The sequence below is a fragment of the Ptychodera flava genome, chromosome 21, assembly GCF_041260155.1.
Source record: "Ptychodera flava strain L36383 chromosome 21, AS_Pfla_20210202, whole genome shotgun sequence".
In the NCBI taxonomy this organism is placed as follows: Eukaryota; Metazoa; Hemichordata; class Enteropneusta; family Ptychoderidae; genus Ptychodera; species Ptychodera flava.
The window spans coordinates 27,182,795-27,208,265 of NC_091948.1; the positions used below are offsets into that span (position 1 = coordinate 27,182,795).

Below are 25,471 nucleotides of genomic sequence, written 5' to 3' on the forward strand. Positions count from 1 at the left end.
TTCAATCTTGTCTGCATGCAAATTAATGGACATTTCACTATTCATGGATACCGACCGTTGCATAGACCGCAGTGTACCTAAATTACTGACTATAGGCATGACAGTGACACAAGACATGTTGACAATACCTGCTCAGATACAACCAGCACATGGTCTAACTTCAACTACTCTGTCAAACTCACCTCCAGTGTGTGTTACAGCCACTGGTCCTGAGCTAGCTGTGAAAACGCTGCTGTGCTGTTGCATATTGATTGCGCTCGGGTTAAGGGTCAGTGCCACAGAACCTCTGTGAGCCAGCCCATAGACAATTTTGGTAGTTTACTACGACACCGATCGGTGTTGCTGATTTAGCACACTATATAATGAAATAGGTTTATCTTTATCATACCACTGATGGCGCTAATACAGCGATCTGATTGGTTGAGACTCGAAAAGAACCGTGGTACATTGGCGATATGCCATGGCTTGCATACGCACAAGCTCTCAGCTTGAGTAAAAATCTGTTTTTGTCGTTCCTTGCCAGAATTTCAATATACTGTTATGATATAATAGCAATAAATCACACCCAGCAACGGTATACCACTCGATTTTGACCAGTTCAATTCATATATGCACTTGCTATCGCTCGTGCATATATGTCGTGAACTGGTCAAAATCACTCGTGCATATATGTCATGAACTCGTCAAAATCTCGTGGTATACTGTTGCTGGGTGTTTTATTGCTTAAATAAATCATACAGTAACTACTTTAACACTGACTATCTATGACTGATCTCCTACTCCTGCTTACTATTTTGACAGTGACAACATGTACATGTATTTACAACCATTTTGCGGTGAACTGTCGATGGTTCCTTCTCAAATTTGAACTTTTGACCTCCAACTTTTCAATACGTTTTATGTGAGAAGGCAAATGGCACGCATAAATTGTTGTATACTCACGGAAAAATGGTTGAACATACATGTTCTTATCATAGTAGGGCTTTGGATGGCATTGTCTGTGTGGGAGTTATTTTGTGTTTCGGTACCTAAAGCTGTGTAGTGTTTGGTGCCAAAACAGTGATGATAGTTCATAGATTATGGATCAGAGAATAACACATCAGGGAAAAATGTCATTTGACAAGATGAGTTGTGAATGTAAATTATGTCTCTCAGTCAGTAAATAGTTAGCCTCTTCAGATCATGACCCCAGGGCATGAAATTCAGGATCTGAAAAAGAGAAGTTTACCCTTGAGTATGCTTTTTTTCTAGCTTTATCAACTTGACTGAAATTGGAGTATTTTTTATTACAGATAGTAAAACAACATGTCCCTTTGATCAAATTCCGTGGTGGCAGAATGCCAGCTCCACAGTACACAGGTAAGGGAACAGTGCCTTTCACCAGGATCAGTGAGACATTTAAAAAAAAATTGTCTTTCAGCACGTAGAAATGATCAATTTTATGATAAATTGTTGGGTTATGATAGTAATTTAGACTGTTGTTTCCCCAAATTTCTATACAGATGCTGGAATTGATAAGGAAATATCAAATATTTCCAAATTGTAGACTGCATGTTGTCTCTCTTTTATTCCACTGAGAGGAATGTCAGGTTGCAGAGTCTGTCAGTGGGACATGGCTTTGCTCAAAAATGAGACTCATAAAATCTCATTCAATTTATTTTTGATCAGCTTTTTTCCTCACTGTCAGAAGCTTAAGCTTTTTATTTGACGTTGTTACATATGAAGCTTAGTACCCCAGTATGCTATGAATATGAATATGAGAAATATGAGTTTCGAATAGTTCCATGAAAACTTAAATATTTTAATATTATAGGGTTATTCACAAAATACGGCCCTGTATGGACGAGGGCTCAGTGAGTGACGTATTGGACGAGCCGAAGGCGAGTCCAATACGTCACCCACTGAGCCCGAGTCAATACAGGGCCGTATTTTGTGTATAACCCTATTATTATACACCTCCCTCCATTAATCGTCCGTATAAACTAAATTTATGGTAAATTTTGAGGGATGCGGCACGCGCGATATGAGTGGAATGCACGCTCGTGATTGTTGAAATAAAATTTCTACAGGCGCGTCGCGTGTCTCCCGTATTCGGGACATCGCGTACTATACAAAATACGGAAAGTTATTGGACGGTCAAACTCCCATAGGTTACGGCAGTAGGTGTATCATAATAAGGAATACAGGGAGGGAGCTGTTACCAGTAAGAAGTAAAAGTAAATTATTGAAGTAGTCTCCTTTGCGTGTTGTCACTGCTGTTATCTTTTACATAGATGCAAACAATGCTGTTGAAAGTGACTTGTCTGTTCCATACTTGTGTAATTGTTACTGTTAGGGTTTGATAACCCTTTACCCTGTTTCTGTATATCCAACCACTCTATTTAACACTATGGGGCACATACATAGTAGTAATGGCGAAAGGGTAAATCCATTTGTGCATTGGTTCATTACAGCCCCTGAAAGAGTAGCTGTGGCGCAGCAAACAGTCCAAGTGCCGACGCAGGCACAGTCATTTATAGTCCAAGGAACTAGTGTCCGAGGTAGTGGCATAGATCACAGGCAACTACCTGCAAAATACAGGCAGAAACCCTTGACAGCAGAAGATATTGAAATTGTTGAGGTAGGGGGAAAGACATAAAACTTCTATTTTATGCCATTCCACTGTGTAAGGTGGGAGTGAAAGTGAGTGTAATCTTGTGGAAGTGAGTACCAAGAAAATATACAAAATCATCAGGTACGAAATGAAGAGAGCCACTCAGCTCACACTCTTGGTTCAGTTACTGGGATTACCTTTGTAGGTATTTGTATTCTCTTATCTTTGACCAGTTTGCATGTATGGCCCATCGTAGTTCATTCTATGGTTTTACTTTTGAAGTCATGTATCCAGTCTCTGAATTAGTAACAAAGAACATGATTTATGTTGGTATTACTGTACGATGAGTGTACCCAGCTCAAATTTAAAACATCCCATTTCATACAAATCAACAAAGAATGCAAACATAGTTTTCACATATCATATAGAGATCAGAGGGAGATGAGAAATCGTATCGCTGCTAGGGATTTACAATGTAGCTTTCCATATACAATTGATGTGTAACGTTGCTTTATGGTTAATAGAATGTGTTGTCAGTGACCATGGCATTTTGCTGGATCAATGCTAAGAAAATTCTCTTTCATTTATTTCATTTCAGATGGGAGGAATTATACCTTGATGATCTAGGAATGAGCAGACAACTAAATTTTTTTTGCACTCTCATCGCTGGCACCAATCAATCTACTATCTGAGCTTCTGACGCCAAAATCATCGGCAAGGCTGAAGGAAACTTCCCCTAGATATAAATCAAGATTTTCATAGGGGTCTCCTTTAATCAAAAGATAGAAACAGATTCCTTAGGCGTGCTCTCCTTTATCCAAGTGTTCCCTCAGTCATGCCAACTTTCAACATCGCATATGTATACCATATGATGCAATCTGAATTTTAAATGAATGTCTGATAATGGAATGAAAGTGTGGTCTTGATTATGTTTGCAAAACCTAACTATGAATTCTTCTGTATCAGACATATTTAATATAAAATGAGAAAAAACATCTTTTTTTTTTAAATTTCAAGAGATAATTTATGCTACATGTCAGTGTCAGTCACATATTTCTATCAGTATAGCATTAGCATTGTCAGAAGCAAAATTTGTATTACTACCGCACAAGTGATTGATGTAGGAAGCCACAGCACACAATAAATACCAGTTCAAATAATGACAATATTAAGATGCACACTTTGAATTTCTGATTGTTTCCTGGAAGATTTTGGTTTTCTGAACAAAACACAGCTCTTTACATGTATAATGTTGAAACTTACTGGTGCCAATTATAATGCAGTCATGTTATCATTTGCCTGTTCATCACCAACATTTTGTATATCCATGCTATAGTCTAATTTGAAGTCAGACAAAAAGTGGGAAGGGTAAAACTAGGTACTTTACAATTTAGGCAATATACCATTAGTCATTATTTGTTCATTTGCATAGTCAAACAATGCTTAATACACTTTACATAAATGAGCGCATTCATTTTGGGAATTGAGGGTTACATTGTCTGTTCACAGCATTTTAAATACAGCAAAAGAAAGTTTTAGAAGTTTTTTGGTTCTTGCCGTGATTTGTAATTGCCATCAAGATCTGTTAAAAATTGAAATTCAGATCACCTCTATCGGGTGATGATGAACCTCCAGTTGGTAAATATTTTATTTTGTACATAGAATTTATTTTGAGATTGTGATTTTTTGTTGTTTGATTAAACCCAACAACTCTATAGTTGAAATATAAGGTGCTTGTTCTGTGTATTTGTCATGGCATGCTGTGTGCCAAGTGAGTGTCTTAGACAAACTCTTGGCCTTGTGCCTTCATGTCTCCAGGGAAATATCTCAGTAAGCAGTATTTTGTTGATTTCACTAGCATACTTCATACACTTGTGTAAAGCATTAGAGTGTGCAAAATGAATTTATGTGAACTACATTGTATGGCTTGCACTGTACAATCCAACATCATTGCGGTGGTTTGTTTAGGGGCATGGGGAACTTCCAGTCCAGAAAATCATCTAGCAAATATGAGCAAATCCAACGTTTAGATGAGCACGGCCATCTGTTCCGTTAGCCAGACCAGATAAAGTAACTGGATGTATGAACAATGTAATCAGGACTACCAATCTTACCTACTGGACCACTACATTTACCTTGGTAGTAGTCCAGTTTTTAAGGAAATTAATGGTGGGATATTAACATCCGTAGCAATACTAAAGGACAGTTGGCCCACAGAAGAATTTACAAATTTTAATTTTCAGTCATCAAGGTGCTTCATAAAGGAATTCTGATTGTTTTTGTACTGAACATCGAGCCCAGTGTTCGTGTGTTTTGTTCACAATGAAGGTTAGGTACGGTTCGTGTAAATCTCAAAAATGGATGGTTGAGTTTCTTGCAGTGAAGACAAAATTTCTGCTTTAGTTTTGTTTGATATTCTGGTATCTTATATGAAGCCCAACAGATTTGGGTGGAACTATATAAAAGTGAACAAAAATACATAAAGTGGATGATGTTTGGCGGGTGTGAGCATTTCAACATTACAAGTATTTTTCCCAATAATCTTGCGAGGTACATGTTGAAACACAAGCTTCAGATAGTTACAGTCACAGGCTCTAGAGTCAATGCAGGCGAACCGCTAACCGTCACTGATACAATAAAAATCAAATTGTATCAGTGACGGCTAGCGGTTCGCCTGCATTGACTCCAGAGCCTGTGGTTACAGTATTGTTCCTTTGTGATAGAGCATTACCTCGTGTCTGTCCCTTTGATTCAATGTGAATGATGTTTAAGTTTGTTATGAAATATTGTATAGACACTGCAAGGAGGTTCTGGACAATTGAATGCGATTTGATTCAAAATTAAGATACTATCGCCAGAAACATCCTGCCAAAAAGGTTACAAAAAAGACAAAAGAATCGTATAGTTTCTAACGTGGGCGGCGTTTTAAAGGGCTATGCGTCCCAACATGCATCAGCGTAAATAGTAACTTACGTAAGAGTCAGCGAACTCCGAAAGTGCTGCATGTGTAAATCGACCGGAGTGGTTTGAAAGTGAGTAAGACTTGCCTCACACCATTGCTGGATATTAATCATGCCAGAAGGCCCTGAGCTGCATATAGCAAGCCGGTTCGTGAACATCGTATGCCGCGATCGGATCTTCACTGGCAAAGTGATCAGGTCGGCAGTTTCGAAAAGTGAAGAAGTCCCATTCAGCGCTGAAGCTTACACAATCACGGCTGCCTCACGAGGCAAAGAAATGCAACTTATTCTCTCAAGGCATGATGATGCATGCACAAGTGGTAAGAGCGACGCCAAGAAAGCAAAAACATCGTTGTTGGAGTCGCTAAAAATTCTCTTCCGGTTCGGTATGTCTGGCAAATTTCAGTTCACATCTGAAGACGAATTACACAAGCACTCTCATCTCAGATTCTTCACCGCTGATAAGCCGCCAATGGTGCTAAGTTTTGTTGATGTCCGACGTTTTGGGAGATGGGAAGTGGATGCTGATTGGTCGCCACAGAGAGGGCCTGACCCAATGTTTGAATATCAGTCATTCAGGCAAGTTTACCGACTTTGTTCATGCATAATATTCAAGTTTCTGTGCCTATGTAAACGTAAGTACAGGGACACCTGTTGATAAATGGCTCTAGCTTGTACGTCCGTAGTCTGTATACCGGCATATGATTTTCTCCAGTATAGATGTGATAGGAACCATAAGATGACTACATGTAGTAAATTGTAAATATTGTTGTTTCTAGTGCTATGGTGGAGGTATCCTCCATGCTGCAACATAGTTTTATATTTGAACTCCATCTTCAATATAGGGGTCATTTAATACTCTGATTGAAGATAATGTGTGAATTATTACTCACTCCTAGCTTGAACTGTAGACTCTAGAGTTGAACACAGTGATGTCTTGATATAAACTTTCATGAAGAGGGAAAATTTTTAGTACCTAAAAACCCAAAAGGATCCTCTCATAATTTTGCAATGAACGCTTTAGTTATCTAGGTCTATCTTAGTAGGTTTACACTCACACCATTTAAGAAAAGAGTTAAGTAAAAGTAAGCTGGTGGAAGGATGTAGAGGGAGTCAAATATCTGTTTGTTGCAAATCTCAATCACTAAAAAAACAGACACAAAGGTCCAGCATGCACGACATCATTTCTCATGCCCAAGCAAAAGCAGAAAAGTAGGAGCATTTTGAATTAACATAGAAAAAGTTATCCACAAGAATATTTTCTTTGTGACATGACTATTTTGTATAAAACATGTTGAATTTAATAGCTCAAGATCTTTGTGTTTATTATTACAGGAAAAATGTTGTGAACAACCTAACAAAGTCTGTCTTTGACAAACCAATCTGTGAAGTACTCTTGGACCAGAAGTTCTTCAATGGCATCGGAAACTACCTCAGAGCTGAAATATTGTACAGGTATACAAGTATCTTACAAAGTGTTCTTTACACTACAGTCCACTGTGTTTACACCTTACAGTCAAACTGATATGCACACAGTGATGACTTAAACTGTTAATGTCGTGTAGACATATCACAGATCATGCAATTTAGCTGCTAGCTGTATTTCAAATAGCAGACTTATTGACATACATGTAGTAATCTGATGAGCTATATACTATTAACTGCCTAGCACATTTGTATAATCATTTAAATGAAAATCTATCTGCAAGTACATCTCATGCCCTTGGCAAATTTATTCCTACATTCAGTTCATGATGTGTACAAGGTAATTTGTCAGGATTCGTCATTCACAAACTGGACACTAAAACTGGATAACATTTGATGAAATAAAAGCTCTCTACTTTATTCGCAATTTTGAATTTTCCAGAGCAGGAATTCCTCCATTTTCCAAGGCAAGAACCGCTCTGGAAGGGCTACCTGAGATTCCTCCAGACACAAAAGTCAAGGACAAGATGGATCTCCTTCACCTGTGTCATATTGTTCCATTAGAAGTCATCAACCTCAAAGGTAGTCCACCTACTCTGAACTCTGAACTCCTGATGACCTGGTACATCATTATTTACCACATACAAAATCAAAGCTGTTCTCTCTCACATTACTGGTACTTCACATAAAGTTGTTTATTGCTGCCTTCAATGCAACTGTAAAAGAAACTTACATCATGATAAAACTGTCTGTCATTTATAATGTAAAACATATTTCCATTTGTGAAATATGTTCTTCCAACAGACAGACCCAATCTTTTAAATCAACACTGTATACATACACACTCACTTACATTAAAACAAGAGACTGTCAGGGCTGTCTGTGTCACCAAACATTTAACTTTCATCAGACTATCGAGTTTGCATAATGATTCTGATGTATGAACTACATTCTCTTTACCAGGCTCTACAGGGTTTAATCCAGACGGCAGAGCCCTTGATTATGAAGTGTTTGAGAAGTGGCTTCAATGCTACTATCAGCCAAATATGACCAATTTGGTGGACAGTCATGGAAGAACTATCTGGTTCAAGGGACCTGCTGGCCCCATGGTGCCTAAAGGTAAGCAAGTGTATTCAATTCTAATATTGAATTGAGAACACGTATGTGAGCTGTCCAATGTTTGCCTTGTGCTACTTATGTAATGCATGGAGACTGTTACATTATCATTGTGTTCATTATTTCAGAGAGTATCAAAACATGCAGTAATGCACTACTAAAGTTAGCATTTATTAATCATGCAAATCAAATGTTAATGACATAACTTTCAAAGGAAATATGAGTTACTGGTTATGTACCTTAATCTAGATACTAATTTTATGAAAATATCTTCATCATATATTCAATGGCACAATGATGAAAAGTTTGCCCAGAAACTGTAGAGCAGACTATCTTCCTCTTCACTGTCTATGGCTGAAAGTAGTGCCGTACACTGACTTCATTGAGTGAACTCTGGGAATTCGTGTCTATAAACCCTTGTATCCCACTCAGATGAAAATCTTTGCATAAGGTTGTAGGTTACTAGGGGGTCAAAGTTCAAGGGGTTAAGTCCATAGCTGTTCTTTTCATCTCACAGGAGCAAAGACGAGAGGTGTCAAGAATTCAAAGAAGAGAAAGAGTGATAGCAAAGCAGATGAACCAGCAGAAGAGGTATGTAAAACAGCTCTGTACAATTGTCTCTGTAGCTCCATGTTTGATGGAAGTGCTGTGTAGTCAGCTACTCATTCCACGTCACACAAAGTCTTCAATTTCTAACGTCATATCTAGCATTGATAACACTGAGCAGATGAAAGAATATGAAATATTTTTTTGCGTGAGGAAGACTCTATGTCCAGGATTTCACTTCCAATTTACCTACTTAAATACTGGTGTCATACCAAAATGTTAGCAAGTTGGATATAGAAGACTGTATACGTGAAGCAACTTATATACATTTTGAGGAACTATGCAAATTTGTTTTGATTGAATTTTAGTGAACAAGGTACATTGTGTCACATCTGTATCACTCAGGTTAATACTAAAAAAGCAAAAGTCCCCAAGAGCAAGAAGAAGAAGGTTGCCAAATCAGAGGAAAACACAGTCAAGGAGGTTGATATGAAGAGCAATGGCAGGCTTACACGGAGGAGACTTGCACAGACTGTTGAAAAGGCGGCTGCAGCAACCAACAACACAGTGACAACCAAACAGAGACACAAAGCAACCAGAGCAAAGCCAAAGTCCATCTCTAAGACACCAGCAAAGAAAGCTGTGGCTGCCAAGAAAGTCAGGGGGAGACGTGAAAGTACCAGTAGTAAGTTTCAATATACCTCAAAATGCAAGTCAAATCTGATCAAAATTTGCTTGATCTAAGAGTTTGGACGGCCTTATAACATTGACAAAGAGAGAAAGGAAAACATAGAATGTTGTGTTTGATAAGGACATATCTTGTTGGAGTAATGATAATGCCTGTGCTGGAAACAGAAGAAGTATTTATACTTGTGTAGTGCAAACAAAATCTACATTTATCACAAACAACAGGAATTCCAAAATAACATGTATTTTATTGCACAATGTAATGGGAGCAAAGATGTCAGTTTTATTCTCTTGTTAAAGCAAGCAGTAATACTTACAACATCTGGCAAATATATTTCCTAAATCCTCTGTGTTTGCAGGTTCCACTGTCAAAGTGAACAACACAACTACTCCAAGGGAGAAGAAAGTGAAGCAGGGATCTAATGTCAAAAGACGAAGCACACGAAGAAAGTAACATGAAAGACCACATAGAGCACAGAGACAGCTAGTCTATAGTGTCTCATGGATATAGTCGCTCGGCGAACTCAAAAATGTGAAACAATCGCCAAATAACAAGAACAAGTCATGCTTTCTGGGTATCTGTAAATTCACTTCAAGTTTACTCATGACCATCAAACAAACCAACTGCAAACTGTGCCAGCATATGAAACTTTCACTGACAATTTAGTTTCTCACAAGTGGGCCATACACTTGTTTCCTCTCAGGTATATTTGTCTTCCAGGCAAGAATATGGTAACTTTTAAACCCCAAACCCTGAACAAATATTGTACTGCATACATCTAGTGATGGAGAGACTGGTCAAATCAAAGTCAGTTGTGTCTCTAGCTCTTTGGAGAATCATATGGTAGTGAAGATTCTAATGCCTGTATGAAGCTTGGAGCACCTTGATCAAATATGTAGAATCAAGTTAGCATGACATGGACCAACAAGACGTATCCTACCCATGACATCAGCAATGTATCTGTAACAAACTATCTGATTATGATGGAATGAGATGGCATCCATTGTTTCAATATTTCACACCATTCCTCATCTTCTTTCCTGACCTCTCTATACGAGGGAAATTGACAAAATATCACATAGTAAATAAACTCTAATGCATAAAATTGTAGTACATTATGGTAAGAATGTGATGTTACAGAGCGCCACGTGACAGCAGAATTTGCTCAATCTATTTTTTCCCCAAATAGACTCAAAATTCTAACAACCATGTACTTGAAGACTTATAACCTATAAAATACGCTTATTTGGGCAGACTGACTTTGTATGCTTTCATGACTGATATCTTTTTAAGAATATGAGAACACTGCCACGACTAATATCTTTTTAAGAATATGAGAACACTGCCACCAGAGTACACAGAAATATTTTGATAGAATAAAGATGTGCAAATGACACATAAAAGAAATCTGCCACTTGTCATGTTTTTATATTTATTCTTCCAATCATCAGCACATTTGCAAATCCGTATGCTTTTTTGTCCTGAAGGCAGATTGAACAGCGCCCTCAGTGGTCTATCCATTTTCGCAGTGCAATGCATGGAGCTTACTAGGAGTATAGACTCACAGTCCCTCTATCCACCAGGGACTGTGATAGACTATACCTCTGCTGAAAACAGAAGAACTATAAGTTGGAGACAACGGACCTTTGAAGGAGTGAAATTACAAGTAAGATCCAAATAAGAACTTAAATTGTAACAGCAACATGCCATTGGGCTCTAACTTTTCAAATCCAAAAAGTGACAAGTTCAACAGCAATGTTGCTGAAATCAGGAAATGAAGGGGCATTCATAATCAGTTTTCACTAAGCTTGAATATTTGGAAACTAATTCAGTGTGAAATTTTATTTGTCCAAAAATTTTGCCTTTACAACTATAATGCACTCTAACTTTTGATGTTACAAATATCACATTCACACTCCCAAATATATGATACCAATCTCATCATTTGAACAGTCAAGCCCTGAAATAGCATGAGCATAATTAGTCTCAAATGAGATGTTTCCTACAGGCCAATCTGTTGGCCCTTGATATTTCAAACATATACATGTGCAGTTAATACCCATGGAAAGGACGAATATATAATCAAATATAAATCAGCAAGTTCAAGGGTCATATTTTCTCTACAAAATCCTTGATAATTTTCATGCATGAAAATATCAAAGCCTCTCACTCAAAAATGTCTTGAAGATAGTTCCAAACAGTGATCAATGAACCTGTATTTAATGCAGCTTCTAGTTACAAAGGCTCTTCATCACAAAGACAGACACACAGTACTAGAGATTTCCCATAATGCATCATGATTTGTACCAACGTAGATTCCCCTGTTAAGTCTACCATGTCTTGCATGTATAGACAAATTCCTGGACTAGTTGTAAAAATTCTGAAAACGTACTTTTAATGACACCTTTCTTCTCAATTCTAAAGGATTCAGAAACTTGTTCTTGATTGAGAGAGGAGATAGCATTTTTGTAAATTTTCCACTGATTGTGTCTTCAGCCATACAAAATAAAGTTGCACCTGTTTTATGAAATAAAAGAATATTGATTTTTTCCAAATAGAAAAGACAAAATAAATTTACATGCTAGCTTTTTTTCAGAGAATGACCCCTTCAGTTGGTCATAACTTGCTTCTGTGACATTTATAGTACCTGCAGAATGTGACTCTTATGGTTAATTGACGGTTTCTTTGAAATTTATACTACAATATTTCAAACGTACTTTTAATAAATATAATTGGTCAATTATCATGAGACTTCACATTATTGCTTTTATGCACAACTGAACAAGTTATAAGAAAACTAATGTCGTTGGTACAAATCAAACAGCATTGTGGGTAATTTATTGTACTGTGAGACACAAGGAAAAAGAGAAGTCATTTCTGTTGCTCACATCACCTGAAGGCCAATCAAGCACCTTATGTCTCAGGTTGAATAATGCCAGTGGTATCAGTTCATTAACTTGAAGAAAATCACAAGGCACAGCCTCAGCTAGAGGTCAGTCTGTTCTTTGAAGATGCATGGACAAGACAGAGCTGGACACTGCTTGCTAATCTTCAATGTTTCATTGCTGGAACTCTGGTTCTTGAAAGGACTGCTATGGTGTAACACTTGGACACCTCAGAGAGAATTGTTCCCGTGTGTGTCAAACCCAGCGTTTTTCATGCTCTGCTTTCAACTTGATCAGCACGCTGCCAACTCAACAGTTGTTTGGCAAATGACACAAACTGTGAACGCTGTTGCTCTGAAGAAGTGTAAGACTGACTTAGTGTTGTCTTAGACAACTGTGACTGACAAAATATATACTTTCATGTTGGGCCACCCTTTAGAATTTTTGAAATAGGGCAGCAGACATCTTTCTCTACTGTATATGCATTATGTACTGTTCCTGAATGGTGGCTAAGTAAGTCTAGGAGTTCACAGGAGGCACATCTCCATCATGGATGCAAGAATTTTAAATGAAAAGTACTCAGCCCAAATTACTGAGTAGTCAACATTTGAAATCCAGCTGAAAAAATGAACACTATGATAGTAAATATGATAGTCATCTGATTCATTGGAAAATAATTGTCGGCAAGAATCCCACATCATGAATTTGATTACAATCCCCTTGGCTCATACAGTACTTAGTACACTAAAAGATCTGAAATTTGTAAACAACATAAAGGCACTTGAAAAAATACCCCTGTATGTAAAGTTGAATTACCCAAGTATTATCTGATGGCACAAAAAATAAACTTTTAACCAGTTTGGATGCAGAAGTGTACATTGTACAGGTTGGTTTTAATATGTCAATTTGCTTGGCTAATTTCTCACTAGCTTCTAATCAAACTCATAATTTTTCAACATCTCCAGTTTAACAGGACCCTGGTAAATACATGTGTGAATGCATGCTCAACCAACATAGATTTCAGAGCTTATTATGTCCCCTCAATTTGTAATGTCTGGGGGTTTTCACCGAGAGTTGGCAAATTGCCCACTGCCCCTCCCTGTAGCAGTAGGTTCGTTACTTTAACTTTCCAGTTGTTTTGCTGTACTATGTCGCGAACCAATCCAAACGTCTGCTCAAATATTCCCACGCAGTTATTTCCCTGGTGCACAGTCCCACATACAGTGACTAGAACCAGTCCGTGTCGATTTTCCTTTACACGAATCCCCGAATCACCAATATTTGGGTTGAAGAGTAGCTGCTCAGTTGTCACAAAGTTCAGAAATCTTTGAGAAACTAGGACGTTGCCCTCAAAGTTATCTAACCGACGCTGTCCCGTCATCTCAATGAGTAACTTCAACTTGACATCGGCCCAGAAGTGGTGAGGGCCCCACTCCTGATTTGGCTGTTCCCCGAGACATGGGTTGTGAGAATTCAACATTTTGTAAAACCATGATGTGAACTGTTCTCCCAGCTGCTGCAAAACATTTACAGTACCAGCTTGGGCACCAAAATTCTGTTGTGCACCAAAATTCTGTTGTGCACCAAAATTCTGTTGTGCACCAAAATTCTGTTGTGTCTGATTCTGCACTATCGGGTTCTGTGGCCTCTGTGGTGATTGGGTTGGTTCTGCTACCTGCAAAGTACAAACATGGCCAAAAGTAAGACTTGTGTACAAGCTGTGAGAGCGCCCTCAACATGTCAACACAAAGACTCAAAGTAACGCCGAAATACTTGTGTCTGCACTGCTGAACTGGAGGTTCTGTTCATTACCATTGGCATCCAGAATCAAACTAAATTACAAAACTGAACTATGTTTGAACTTACATGAATGAAGTGTGAATGATTTGTGCAAGCTTCTAATATATGAAAAAGTTACTGAAAGGAAAAGGGCAGGAAACTGGAAATTGTTTTTACTTTGTAATTTGATCCACTTTAACCTAATTTGCTAAAACCTTACAAAACGTTAATTTGTATAACTGAAATTTGCATTATTTATTATGGTCCCCTTTAATCAAAACCATATACCTCAAAGTTTTCAGCACAGGGGGTATTACCCCTTTGTATTGTGAGACAAAGCTGGAGAAAACTCTGATGTTCTTCATTTCTGCTAACAAAGCCTGCAAAGCAACATCATGGTAGCGCGAGCTTGAAAGCAAGATACGGAGACATCATGGGCCAGCGGCTAGAGCAGCAGATGCACGATCACAGGATGGTGAGTTCGCGCCCTGGTATGGCCATGGTGTTGTGTCCTTCAGCAAGGCACTTTATTCTTCATTGCTTCTCCCCATCCAGGAGTGATGGGTACCTGGCAGGACAGTGGTTGTAATGTGTGTGTTTAGCTCTGCTGCACTGATTGGCTGTACATGTGAGCTGTTATTTGCTCCCAGGGAGTTGAGTGGTATCATATTAGGTCCAGTGGGGGGGGGGGGGGTAATGATATTTGTAAAGCGCCTTGAGTACAAGTACTTGGGGATATGTGCGCTGTATAAGAACCCATTATTATTATCATTAGTGTTCTTACCTCACTCAAATCTATATTTGCAAATTCATGATCTTGTCGACCCCAGTGCCTCAGAATCGTCTTAATAATGGTTTGTTTGTCATATGCTGGAGACACAATGACTTTCTGGCTGGCTAGATATCGAAACAAATATTCTCTTTTCATTTTCTGTCTTCGCATAAGTTGCAGAGCATTCTCACTGTGAGTGAGGATAGCCTCAACAGCTTCTGTTTTGAAAAACAAAGAGAGACAAAGATTTATAGCTGATAAGTTCAGTATCAAAAATTTCAATTCTGACTGGGATATACAGAATTTTTTATGTGATATGTCTATTTTCATCATGTGTGTGTCAAGTACATTCAGAATCGTCAAATCTTCACTTGAACTTGAAGATGAGATAAGATGAAATATGAATCAGCATCCTTATAAGGGGTTAAAAATCAAAGTTTTGTACATGATTAGCTGAATTTCATGACCCAAACATAGCTTTACATTCCGGTACTGGTATCAATCCACCGGTTGATTACAACGGAAATAAATTGCTGTCTTATTCACCGACTTCTGTACTGAATTATCACTTTGAGATATTTTTGAGCAAGAGACTATTTCTGGCCGCGAAATGTTGAATCATTACACTACACAGGAGAAATACTGGGATGCAGGGTTAAATGTTGGGGTCAGGGAAGTGCTTGGTGCTATCAAGACAAAACAGTAGCTGTTCAGTACATGTACTTGCCCCTTCTGGTCTCAGCTGTCACCAATCGATTTGTCACTGTGGCCATGAGAGACAGAACTTCATCGTCTGAAAACCATCTGAATATTATTTCAAAAGCTCGTCTTTCCGTGGCATTCATTCCTCTGCCATAGGCTGCCATATTTGAAGTTGTTTACTATTCAAACTGCAAAACAAAAGACAGATATCACAAATCATGAACATGTGAACATTTCACAGATCAGCATGAACTTGTTATTTGCAAAATTCTTTTTCCCTGTCATTGTCAAATGGTGGAGACTTTGTAAAGATCTGCAATGGGTGAGCTTTCAAGAGTCTGTGTAATGCTGTGTCACTAATAAACTGAGCTTTTTGTGAGTATAATATCATCCTGAATGTTGTTTAATTAAAATGTAATCGTAAGCTTCTCAAGAGAAGCTCTCTATGTGTGCATCAATTCACACAAATATGAACTCTCGTTAAAGCACTGAAATACAAGAAGAGCTGAGGGTCAATGGCAGACACAAGTAAGCTGAACTGTGCTGGAATAAGACAATATGAATTCAGACATGGATTCGACAGAAATGAATCACAGAAGTGGAAATCTCGCAGTACAATTCGTTGTACATTCGCAAATACAACTATGCTGTTTGTATACATAAATAGTTCAAATTCTTTCATTTCTAACCAATCACCATTACAGCCTGAGTTCTGCCCTTGGCGAACTTGCCATTTGCATATATTTCAAAGTCAAGGGTATGATGTTATCATTAGATTTTGGTTAACAGAACCTAAAACACAAGATTCTAGCTCCTTCATTGACATGGCACAGCCTCTTTATTGCCACACAGAACCACTTCTCTAGGGTCCATGACAAAACACCGAGGCAATGTCTTACTTTCTTTCTTGGATAGTCTGCTTAGTTACAGTGAAGTATTGTAATGAAACAATCCATGTTACTAAGCAAAGCAGCAGAGATTAATACAAAGTACCGGTATATCGACCCTTTTCCTGCCAAGTTCATATTTCACCATCACGTCAAGTTGTTAAACCTAGTGAAGTACAAAATGTCCTATTTGGTGCATTTTAAAACAGGGCCATTGTCCCCGAAGCTACTATAGACGTGGATAGTATAGAGGATGTAAATAGCATAATACCAGATATACTCTGTGCAGAGGTCCTTTGGCAATACAGCGTATTCTTATGGCAGAAGAATTGTTTCAGTATGGCTCATACTTACAGACCCCTATGTACACAGATATTCATCAATAGCAAGCATAGAAAACTGTCATCTATGCCTCCAGTGTCTTTGCCATCCATCTTTCACACTTTCACACTTGTACAGACAGTTTCACAAAAATGATATCAGATAAGTATCTCTTGAGCAACAAAGTTTCTGACCAAAAATGGTAAAAATTGCCTCCAAAACACAAAATTGAAAATTTCATCACAATTTCGATACCCTAGAAACCTGCATATCAAATATCAAAGCTATCAAACAAGCAGTTTTTGTAAAACTTTTTGACCAAAAATGGCAAAATTACCCCTAAAATACAAAATTGAATATTCCATCACAATTTCAATATATCACACTCAGAAGATAACCCCAAGGAACCTATACACCAAATATCAAAGCTATCAGATGAGTAGTTTTTTTGAGAAACAAACTTTTTGACCAAAAATGGCAAAAACTGTGCCAAAATACAAAATTGTAGATTCCATCATCATATTTTGATCATCCCTATGAACCTGTATACCAAATATCAAAGCTATAGGACAAGCAGTTTTAATGAATACAAATTTGCATATTTCATCACAGTTTGAACAAATTTAAGTAAGGTTATCACTAGGGGACCTGTATACCACCAGCGGTTATGAAGAAGAAGATTTTTTACCAAAAATGGCTTTTTTGGAGCTAATTTGCATAATATCGACAATATAAAAAAAAACCAAAAAAATGTAGTTGGTCATAATCATATGTTGCATCTACACAACAAATATCAAATCTGTAAGTACTGCGGTTCTCAGAATATTTGAGTGGACAGACATCCTCACAAATGGACATACACAGACAGACATACACACACATACACACATACACATACATACATACATACATACATACATACATACATACATATAGACAAACAGACAGACAGACTGACGACAGACGCCAGACAGATACCTATCTCAATAGCTTCCATAGAATATAGTCCATAGTAGCTAAAAATTGAACATTTGAAGGCACCTGAAATCACAGGTACTATAAACATGATTTTTATGAACTACAGTCGTTGGAACAGACCAAGCCAAATGGGTGGAACTACTTATGGCTTTGGCTCAATACAGATTTTCACTGGTTGGCTGATGGGAAAGTGATACTGTCTGGCAGGTAAAGGGTTAAAGACAACCACAGAGGCATCACACAGAGAAAGGGGACTCAAGGTAATAATACTCGGTTGTTCAGCAGTAAAGCTGGAAAAAGCCTGGCAGATGGGCAAGGAGTGGTTATAACCAATGGGGAGGACATTGATCACATTTTAGGACTTCTTGAGTTAGAAACAGAGTGTAATTTCCGAAAGTTCATAGGCAAATATTGAAAATGTAATAAAAAAATCAGAAAATTACGAATTATGTGTCACCTCATTCGGTGTGCGCAAGCGTGCATGATGATAGTATAAGTTTGCAGGCATGGCAAAATTAATATGGAAAAATATGGCAAAGTTTTTACATGAATTAAATTGATAAGAAAATAGCTGATAGCCAGCTAATAGCCCGCTAACATTGGCTAATAGTCGCTAAAAACGGCTATTAGCTTGAATATCTGAATAACCAGGGATTTCAGTATCAGAACAGAAAAATAGCTTAATACTGCTCAATATCCCCAAAGAAGCTATTATTGTTTCCACATGAGGTCCCACACATAATAGCTGAATATAGCCGCTAATTATCCCTTGAGTCATTGCTGTAAACCCTTTTAGCTCTACTAAATATGTCAAAGTTGGCTATTTGGTGATCCAACTATTATATCGTGAGTGTCGAGGCTATAAACTTCGCAGCTGAATAGCTGCTAAACATCTCAAAGTTGGCTATTTTGGCAATCCTCCTTTATGCCTTCGCCTCAGACCACAACGACAGTGCTGATAGTCAGTGGTGGGCTGGACCGTAGAACATACGTTACTGTGAACAGCTGATCGACGCAGAGAACTAGCTATTAAATACCATGGAGGTAGTTCTACCTCCATCTTATTACCTAGCTCTACGTGGCTGGGTTGTTTTGTTGTGCTTTTATAAAGGTGGCTATAAGATCGTCTTGCCCTTTGGCCCTGTCTTAAATTGTTATAATTTCAGTATTGTAGAATCGGTTCACGAGTCCCTGTGGATTGAACTTTGCCGTAGACATACCGGTATGTTGAAAAATACACGTTAGTCATGTGTTTCATTCGGTCTACGACCTTGTGAAAATAGATCGATCTTAGGCAAAGTTATCGCCTCAAAGAGAAGAAATGTTACCCGAATAACCGGTCAATATACTGGAAGTGGGTCAACGACACAGCCTCAGTACGATACTTAGATGGGAAGGTTGTGCCAGCACCAGTCACGATCAGGAAGTATGTACACATGGTACATGGTAGATGTAAAATGGTAAACCTACCCGTCGAAGTATTTTTGTCTGAAAGTTAAACATGAAAACTCGTCATAGGACTTGATGTATCGACCTTAAACTTGCACCTGTGATTTCGTATCATCATATTTTGATTTGCCTGAACGGTGTGATGACGTTGCCACTGTGCTTCGGCCGACAGGTTGGCAGGAGGCACGCAGAATCTGACTCACCATCGGATGACCGATGACACGTGAATATCGCCCTCTATGGCAGATGGAAGCTTTGCTGCTATAGTGTTGACTCAAGCCCATGAAACACAAGCCTACACATAAAATCTATCAATGATTTCAAGTTTAAAGCAAGATCGTATACTCTTGGTCTAAAATTTGAAAAGAGAAGATGGGAAAGCAATGAAGATGGTTGTACATGCTTGCTCGCTGTGGAAGAGAAAATGAGACATTGGAAAAATTTTCTTTCAAATGTGCCACAACAAAAAGACAAAAATTAGTGACTGATACGGAAGAAATGTTGTTGAAGTGACTTATGGATTTCAGAGAAAGAAAGGAGTTAATATGTTGTTCCCGGGTTATTCTACAAAGATTACAAGAAAGATCTTTACAAAGAAATCGGCAACTTTTTCAGACGTTTATAAACTGATATAGTAGACAGTAGGAAGACATTTCACTAACATTTCCTTTTCAGCTTGAGGTCACTAACAATATGGTTGGGTTGGTAATAATGGCTTGTTTTCTTTGTTAGATTTTTTCAACTAGCTCTTCAGTAACTTTTCATTTGCCTTTCCAGTGCCCTGTGTAATTTGCTGCTCCTATTGTTTTTTTAGTGAGCCCCTGCTTTAAAGGGGTTGCAATAATAAATAAATAAATAAATAAATAAATAAGGAAAGAATTTATCGCTCGTCACTTCACAACTCTCCGATTGCAAACTTTATCTCGAATCTTGGTGTGAATTCTTGAAATTGTGAATTTTAAATGTATTTCATGAAATACGAAGGCAATACTTTCTGGACATATTATCGACTGAAAATGACAATACCGTGCGTCTATATGCATATGAAAGTCCATGAAATATACCTGACACTTACTACCCATGGTGGTCCTCTACCTGCAGGGTTTTGTGCTGGTTTTGTAGATGACTGTTATTATCAACATAATTAGGCCAAAGTAAGTAAATTCTTTGTTTTGCGTCCACTCAAAATCCTAAAAGGTACGCGGGTAAGCGGCTAAAAAACACACACAGAAAATTTAACACAAAATTTGTTTGCCTTTATTTGACAATTTTTCTCAAACCACATGAATACTCCTGTCACAGTGTGACACACTGTATGATCACTGTATGCATTTTCATAACAAATGGATCAAAATAAACAGTCATTCTTTGACGTTTGCTTTTCTCTTATTAGTTTTAGATTTCTTTCTTGTGCATTCAAAGTGTCCACATGTCAATACCATTGCACAGCAACTTGACAGCCTCATCAAATTACTTAAATCTGGACAGTTTGAGGAATGGGTACACTATAACAGTATAAAGTAGTGGTCTTTTGTCCTCAAGTTCTTGTATGTTTCTTTCAAGTTTCTTGTTACGTCTATTCTCTGATGGAATGTCATAGTTTTGCTGAAAGGTGTCTGTTTTGAAAGAAAACACCAAACAGAAATTGTAACTTGTAGCCTCTGCATTCAATTTTAGAAAGATGGGGCATCAGAGAGAAGAAGAAATTGGTGATATAATTGACAAAAGTATTCCCTGTAGCTTCCTCGGGGCCATCTGTAAAACCAGCACCTTTCCTTTCCATCAAATAAAAGAAAGCATTTCGCAATTGTCAGTCTCCACACACAGACCTATCAGACCCAAATTTAGGTTGACGCTTCACATCTATATTCCTTGCACTTTCAAAGTACCCCACCCCAGATTGATTGAAAAGATGAAGTATCATGGCATAAATGGAAATATTCTACAGTGGGTCAAAGCATGATTGACAAATACAAAACAGCGAGTAGTCATAAATGGAGCATCATCTGAATGGAGAATACGTCACAAGTGGTGTCCCAAAGGGTTCAGTTCTTGGACCAGTACTCTTTGCAATCTACATCAATCATACTGGCGGTGAAATTAGTTCTGAACTCAAAAATTTACTGACAATACCAAGACATATCATCCCTTGCGAAATTGTTGTGATCCTGAAATTCTACAAGCTGATTTGGACAAGCTACAAAAAATGAGTGAACACTGGCGGATGCATATTGGCTACAACAACCCCTTCAATAAATACTCAATGAACAATATTTCACTGGGACATACAACTGAAGAAAATGACTTGGGCGATCTACTTCATTCTACCTTAAAACCTTCAAGCAAATGTGATAAGTTTGCAAAAAAGCAAATAGAATGTTGATCTTCTCAAACGATCACTGTCGATCAAATAAAAAAAAATGTCATTCTTCGTCTTTACAAGCAACTTGTGAGACCACAGCTCGAGCATGCAGTACAAGCTTGGTCACCATGGCTACAAAAGGACATAAAAATCTTGGCACGGCAAATAATACCTAAACTCCAACACTACAATTATCAAAATAGACTTAAACAGCTTGGTTTAATAACACTTGAACAAAAAAGAATTCGCGGCGACATGATTCAACTCTAGAATTAGTTATCAAAGGCCATGACCACTGTAACCTTTCACTTGAGTTAGCAGCCGACTCGAGAACTTGAGGACACTGTCCCAAACTTCATAAACTAACCGTTCGACTTAACACGAGAAAGTACTTTTTTCAGCAAGAGTTGTTGACACCTGGAATAAATTACCAGCCGATGTCATTAATGCAGAAAGTGTGACCTCCTTCAAGAGCAGCTACGACCGCCTACTACAAGTTTGAACTTTCACAGAGGGATTCTAATATACTTTCCCATACCCAAACTGAACAAAAAAGTACGTAAAGGCCGTTCGTTTACAGGACTGATCACTGGTTTATTTTTTGTTTCAAGTTAAAATGGACGAATTAACCAAATTTTTGGCAAACCTAAAAGACCAATTAACTAGGATAGGCCTTAACACTTTCCGATTTTTCCGTCTGCCATACTCTCTGAATCGTGGTACCCAAGTCCAATCGGCCGACTGAATCTCTCTCTCTGTTCAAGTCCCAATTGCTCGCAATGACCATGCCTTCAAGTTGCCATGCAAAGGTTTCCTATTTTTTAACTTCGATTATTTCCCTGCTTTCATCCATTTTTTATCGTGACGACAAAGCCCCTTAACAGGCAAAGCCACAACAGACAGCGAGAACGTGAGGCCCAGGCGTGAGGCTGAGAGTATCGACAGGGGTAAATGTGGAGAGAGTACTGTTTTACGTCACCGCATGGTCCATCAGTGAAATCTGACTGCCGTAAAGGAGTGTTTTGTCGCAAAGTTAAAAGCCACGACTTGTTTTGCGACAAAATAGCGCCATCAACGGCGAAAGTTTGAAAGGAAAGTTTGTGTTTTTTTTCCGAAAAATCTCCAAAAACCTAGGCGCGCGCGGACGCAAAACAAAGAATTTACTTACTTTGGCCTTATACAGTTAAACCCTTAACAAACAACACTGGGGCTATCTTTGGTAACCGTTCTCCACGCATTAAAACATATGTTAGTTTTACTACATTCAAGCAAACGCATACGTGACAATAAGATAGCATAAACGAAGTTGTCTGCGGTTTGACCCAAACATTTGACAACAGTTAATTCTCATTTGTGTTGTATAATAGAGAGGCAGTGTCGTGAAATGCAACGGACAGCAATACAAGTGTACATTACACATATGTGACAGGGTTTTCTCACATTCCTGGCCACTGGAGGTGTTTGATCGACAGTGTGGAAATAACAGTTTCTCTCGACTGCATGATTGCGCAAATTGCACATTTCGAGCCATTGTCTGCCATCTGCACAAAACAAAGAGGTGTTTTTGCATTGAACTTAAGAGAACATAAATCTCAAGACATTACAAAATTTGAATCGCGAGGAACAAGAAGGATTCGAGTATTTTTCCCGTAAACCACTGAAAATGTCTCAACTCTCGTTAAGATACAACATGTATTTATGGATTTGTCAGCTGACGATCCACAACAAACAAAAGAAAGAACAATTCTGGCAGTCATCATTCCTGCTCTCTAATTTCATTATTCAAAGGATATTTTCCGCCGACTGAATACGATAAAATGCGTTGACGCCCATCACTGATATCCATTGTATCAAAGGTTTCTTCTTCCATTTGAAAGCTAACGGCAGAATTGAAAATCGATCAACGGACTGTCTATACCCGCCGGAGGTTTTCAGTTGGCCACTGCCTTAATTGGGACGGGCAGACCCTTCCAGGAATCGCGCCACCAGCGCCAGTAAATTTGGTCCGGATTTTAGAAAAAAAGTAAAAAATTGGTTGACTTAGTCGTTGACATAACAATAGACAACATTGCTATATCATAAATCTAGTGTTGGAGATGACGGTGACAGTAAGTTAAATTTTGTGCATTTTCTGACAGGCTTGAAATCCGACCTTTCGTAATGGCAAGTAAGGATTTTGTTGATCGTTTGTTTTTATCTCAAAATTCACCTTGTTTACGGCTTTGAGAGCGATTTTGGAAAGAAGTGCCCTTGAGACCCTTTCAAGGGATAACCATTACTTTTACATGGGGGCAGGGATTATCGGCACAGTTGAATACTTTGACCTACGATGCTAATTCTTCCATCGAGTTTACACAAATGCTTTGCTGGTAACAAAGCTAAGCTCTTTGACATAGCGTTCTACTTTATTGAAACGATTAATATATTATATCAGAAATTACATTGAGAGAAATTAATAACGTCTTCAAAGGCCAGTGAATCTATATTATTTACAATAGCAATACCTAATTCCTGAATTAAAATTCTCGTTCGATCTGCTAGTAGCCTTTAACCTCTGCATTTCCTAAATATTACATTAATTTCAAAATATTAATAACTACGTCATATCATTCATTTCCACAACATAAATGGACTTTTTCCATTTCCAGGATACAGCCGCCCTCCTCACCCACACCGTTTGTTCGTGGTTGCATTGAAACATTGCATAAGCCATACTGCAAATAGCGGAGAAAAAGTTTACTGTTTATCAAGTCGTGTCAAAACAAAGAAGAGACATTTTATTTCAGTTCAGATATTGTTTCTACCAGGTCAAATCAAGTAGAATTGTAAAACAATGCATATGCAAATTTCATGAACAGATGTTCTACCCTACCGATAAGTTTGCGTCAAAGAAGTTCAACGGTGGGTCACTCTTTGATTTACGTAGGCCATAGTATAGCGTGCCATCTCTATCCTTACGTATTTATTGTCGAAAGTTGTTGTCATTGCAGCATAGTTGGATTCATTTTGATTCACCATATTCAGTGATGTTCGATATTTTTAGGAAGAATATATTGCATTCTTCAGTACTAGGCCTGCTTACTACGGCTCCAACTGCGCGAAATACTTGTTAGGCCTATTTGATCGTACTCGTCATTTTATTTTTGTTGGCACTTGTTTGCATCTTTTAAAAATAATGATGCGATCTATGCATTGTGTAGGCAGCCTGCAGTGACGATCGATGTCGATCGCAATAATGAAACACAATCGTTTGATCGGGGCATATTCTCATGATTTAAACCCCAAAGTCAGACCAAATCATGTGCAAGGGAACAAATACGTCAAAGTCTGAGCCAGGGAAACCTGTGGGTGACAAATCAACAGAAGATGGAGAGCAGCCGAGCACATCACAAGCTGACAAACATCATGATGTCGATGTTAGTACGGGTGCTGCATGCGACATAGACGACGAAACTGAACTTGGTGACGATCGATAGCTAATGATATAGACGAGGAGACGCTTCCTACGGAGGCCAAATTAACATCAACAGTGACTTCCCCCTAAAATGTCAAGTCTGCCCCCTAATTTTGATGAATTTGACAGAAATTGCCCCTTTCAATGAAAATGCAGAGAAAACACTAATGTTGATTGTGTTGATAGGTTGAATACTGTATACGCCAACATGATACAATGTAAAACAGAGATTGGACTTGATACAAAAAGCAGAATTACTGAAAAAATATCAACATTTTACGTTTGCAATTTTTGTTTGCTTAAGAATGTACGATCGGATAAGTTGAAGCTACTGTCACACTATTGAATTAAGGATTTTGGAATTCTGGTATTTAGAATAATCAAAAGTTGAAAAAAAGGATTGAGTGACCGTGCGTGATTTTCTACAAATCAACGATGGAAAGTCAATTTTTCACGAAAATTACTTACAATCAATATATAAAAACCACTCATTTCAAGTTCCTGTGGTGAATTAAATGCTCACATTCTCACCGTACAATACACAAAATAAAAAC

The 25,471-nt window shown here is 38.1% G+C and overlaps 3 protein-coding genes across 7 annotated transcripts in view; 2 read left to right on the forward strand and 1 right to left on the reverse strand.

Moving 5' to 3' along the window:
• Nucleotides 1-4,322, forward strand: part of LOC139121880 (alpha-ketoglutarate dehydrogenase component 4-like) — a 4,954-nt gene extending 632 nt beyond the window's left edge. The window contains exons 2-4 of one of the 2 annotated variants that reach the window (XM_070687145.1): nt 1,293-1,359; nt 2,454-2,620; nt 3,192-4,322. In XM_070687145.1, the coding sequence (XP_070543246.1) occupies nt 1,293-1,359; nt 2,454-2,620; nt 3,192-3,212 (255 nt within the window). In that variant the 3' untranslated portion in view covers nt 3,213-4,322. The remainder of the gene's footprint in view (nt 1-1,292; nt 1,360-2,453; nt 2,621-3,191) is intronic. The other variant, XM_070687146.1, reaches the window with a different exon arrangement.
• A 1,219-nt stretch (nt 4,323-5,541) lies between these two features.
• Nucleotides 5,542-9,961, forward strand: LOC139121882 (endonuclease 8-like 1). Its single transcript, XM_070687152.1, has 7 exons — nt 5,542-6,132; nt 6,889-7,008; nt 7,421-7,560; nt 7,942-8,097; nt 8,612-8,685; nt 9,046-9,325; nt 9,687-9,961. The coding sequence occupies exons 1-7, from the start codon at nt 5,666-5,668 to the stop codon at nt 9,779-9,781; spliced, it is 1,332 nt and encodes a 443-aa protein (XP_070543253.1). The 5' UTR covers nt 5,542-5,665; the 3' UTR covers nt 9,782-9,961.
• Nucleotides 9,962-11,143: 1,182 nt separating this feature from the next.
• Nucleotides 11,144-19,338, reverse strand: LOC139121881 (uncharacterized protein C3orf38 homolog). 4 transcript variants are annotated; one of them, XM_070687150.1, is made up of 5 exons: nt 19,123-19,314; nt 15,492-15,654; nt 14,777-14,982; nt 13,794-13,888; nt 11,144-13,757 (listed from the first exon to the last, which is right to left on the reverse strand). In XM_070687150.1, exons 2-5 carry the CDS (start codon nt 15,628-15,630, stop codon nt 13,244-13,246), a joined length of 954 nt encoding a protein of 317 aa, XP_070543251.1. In that variant the 5' UTR covers nt 15,631-15,654; nt 19,123-19,314; the 3' UTR covers nt 11,144-13,243. The 4 variants fall into 4 exon arrangements, with proteins under 4 accessions (XP_070543251.1, XP_070543248.1, XP_070543252.1 ...); XM_070687147.1 differs by having other exon boundaries at nt 11,144-13,888; nt 19,123-19,338; XM_070687151.1 differs by having other exon boundaries at nt 11,144-13,888; nt 15,482-15,654; nt 19,123-19,319.
• Between the last annotated feature and the right edge of the window lie 6,133 nt (nt 19,339-25,471).

Bases quoted from the DNA above. Each gene is read 5' to 3' on its own strand.
- LOC139121882 (XM_070687152.1), top strand. From the start codon at position 5,666: ATGCCAGAAGGCCCTGAGCTGCATATAGCAAGCCGGTTCGTGAACATC. The intron at 6,133-6,888 runs GCAAGTTTACCG...TTATTATTACAG, and splicing joins TTTGAATATCAGTCATTCAG to GAAAAATGTTGTGAACAACC. The intron at 9,326-9,686 runs GTAAGTTTCAAT...CTGTGTTTGCAG, and splicing joins GAGACGTGAAAGTACCAGTA to GTTCCACTGTCAAAGTGAAC.
- LOC139121881 (XM_070687147.1), bottom strand. From the start codon at position 15,630: ATGGCAGCCTATGGCAGAGGAATGAATGCCACGGAAAGACGAGCTTTT. The intron at 14,983-15,491 runs GCAAGTACATGT...TTTTCAAAACAG, and splicing joins GACAGCTGAGACCAGAAGGG to AAGCTGTTGAGGCTATCCTC. The intron at 13,889-14,776 runs GTAAGAACACTA...TGTACTTTGCAG, and splicing joins CAAATATAGATTTGAGTGAG to GTAGCAGAACCAACCCAATC.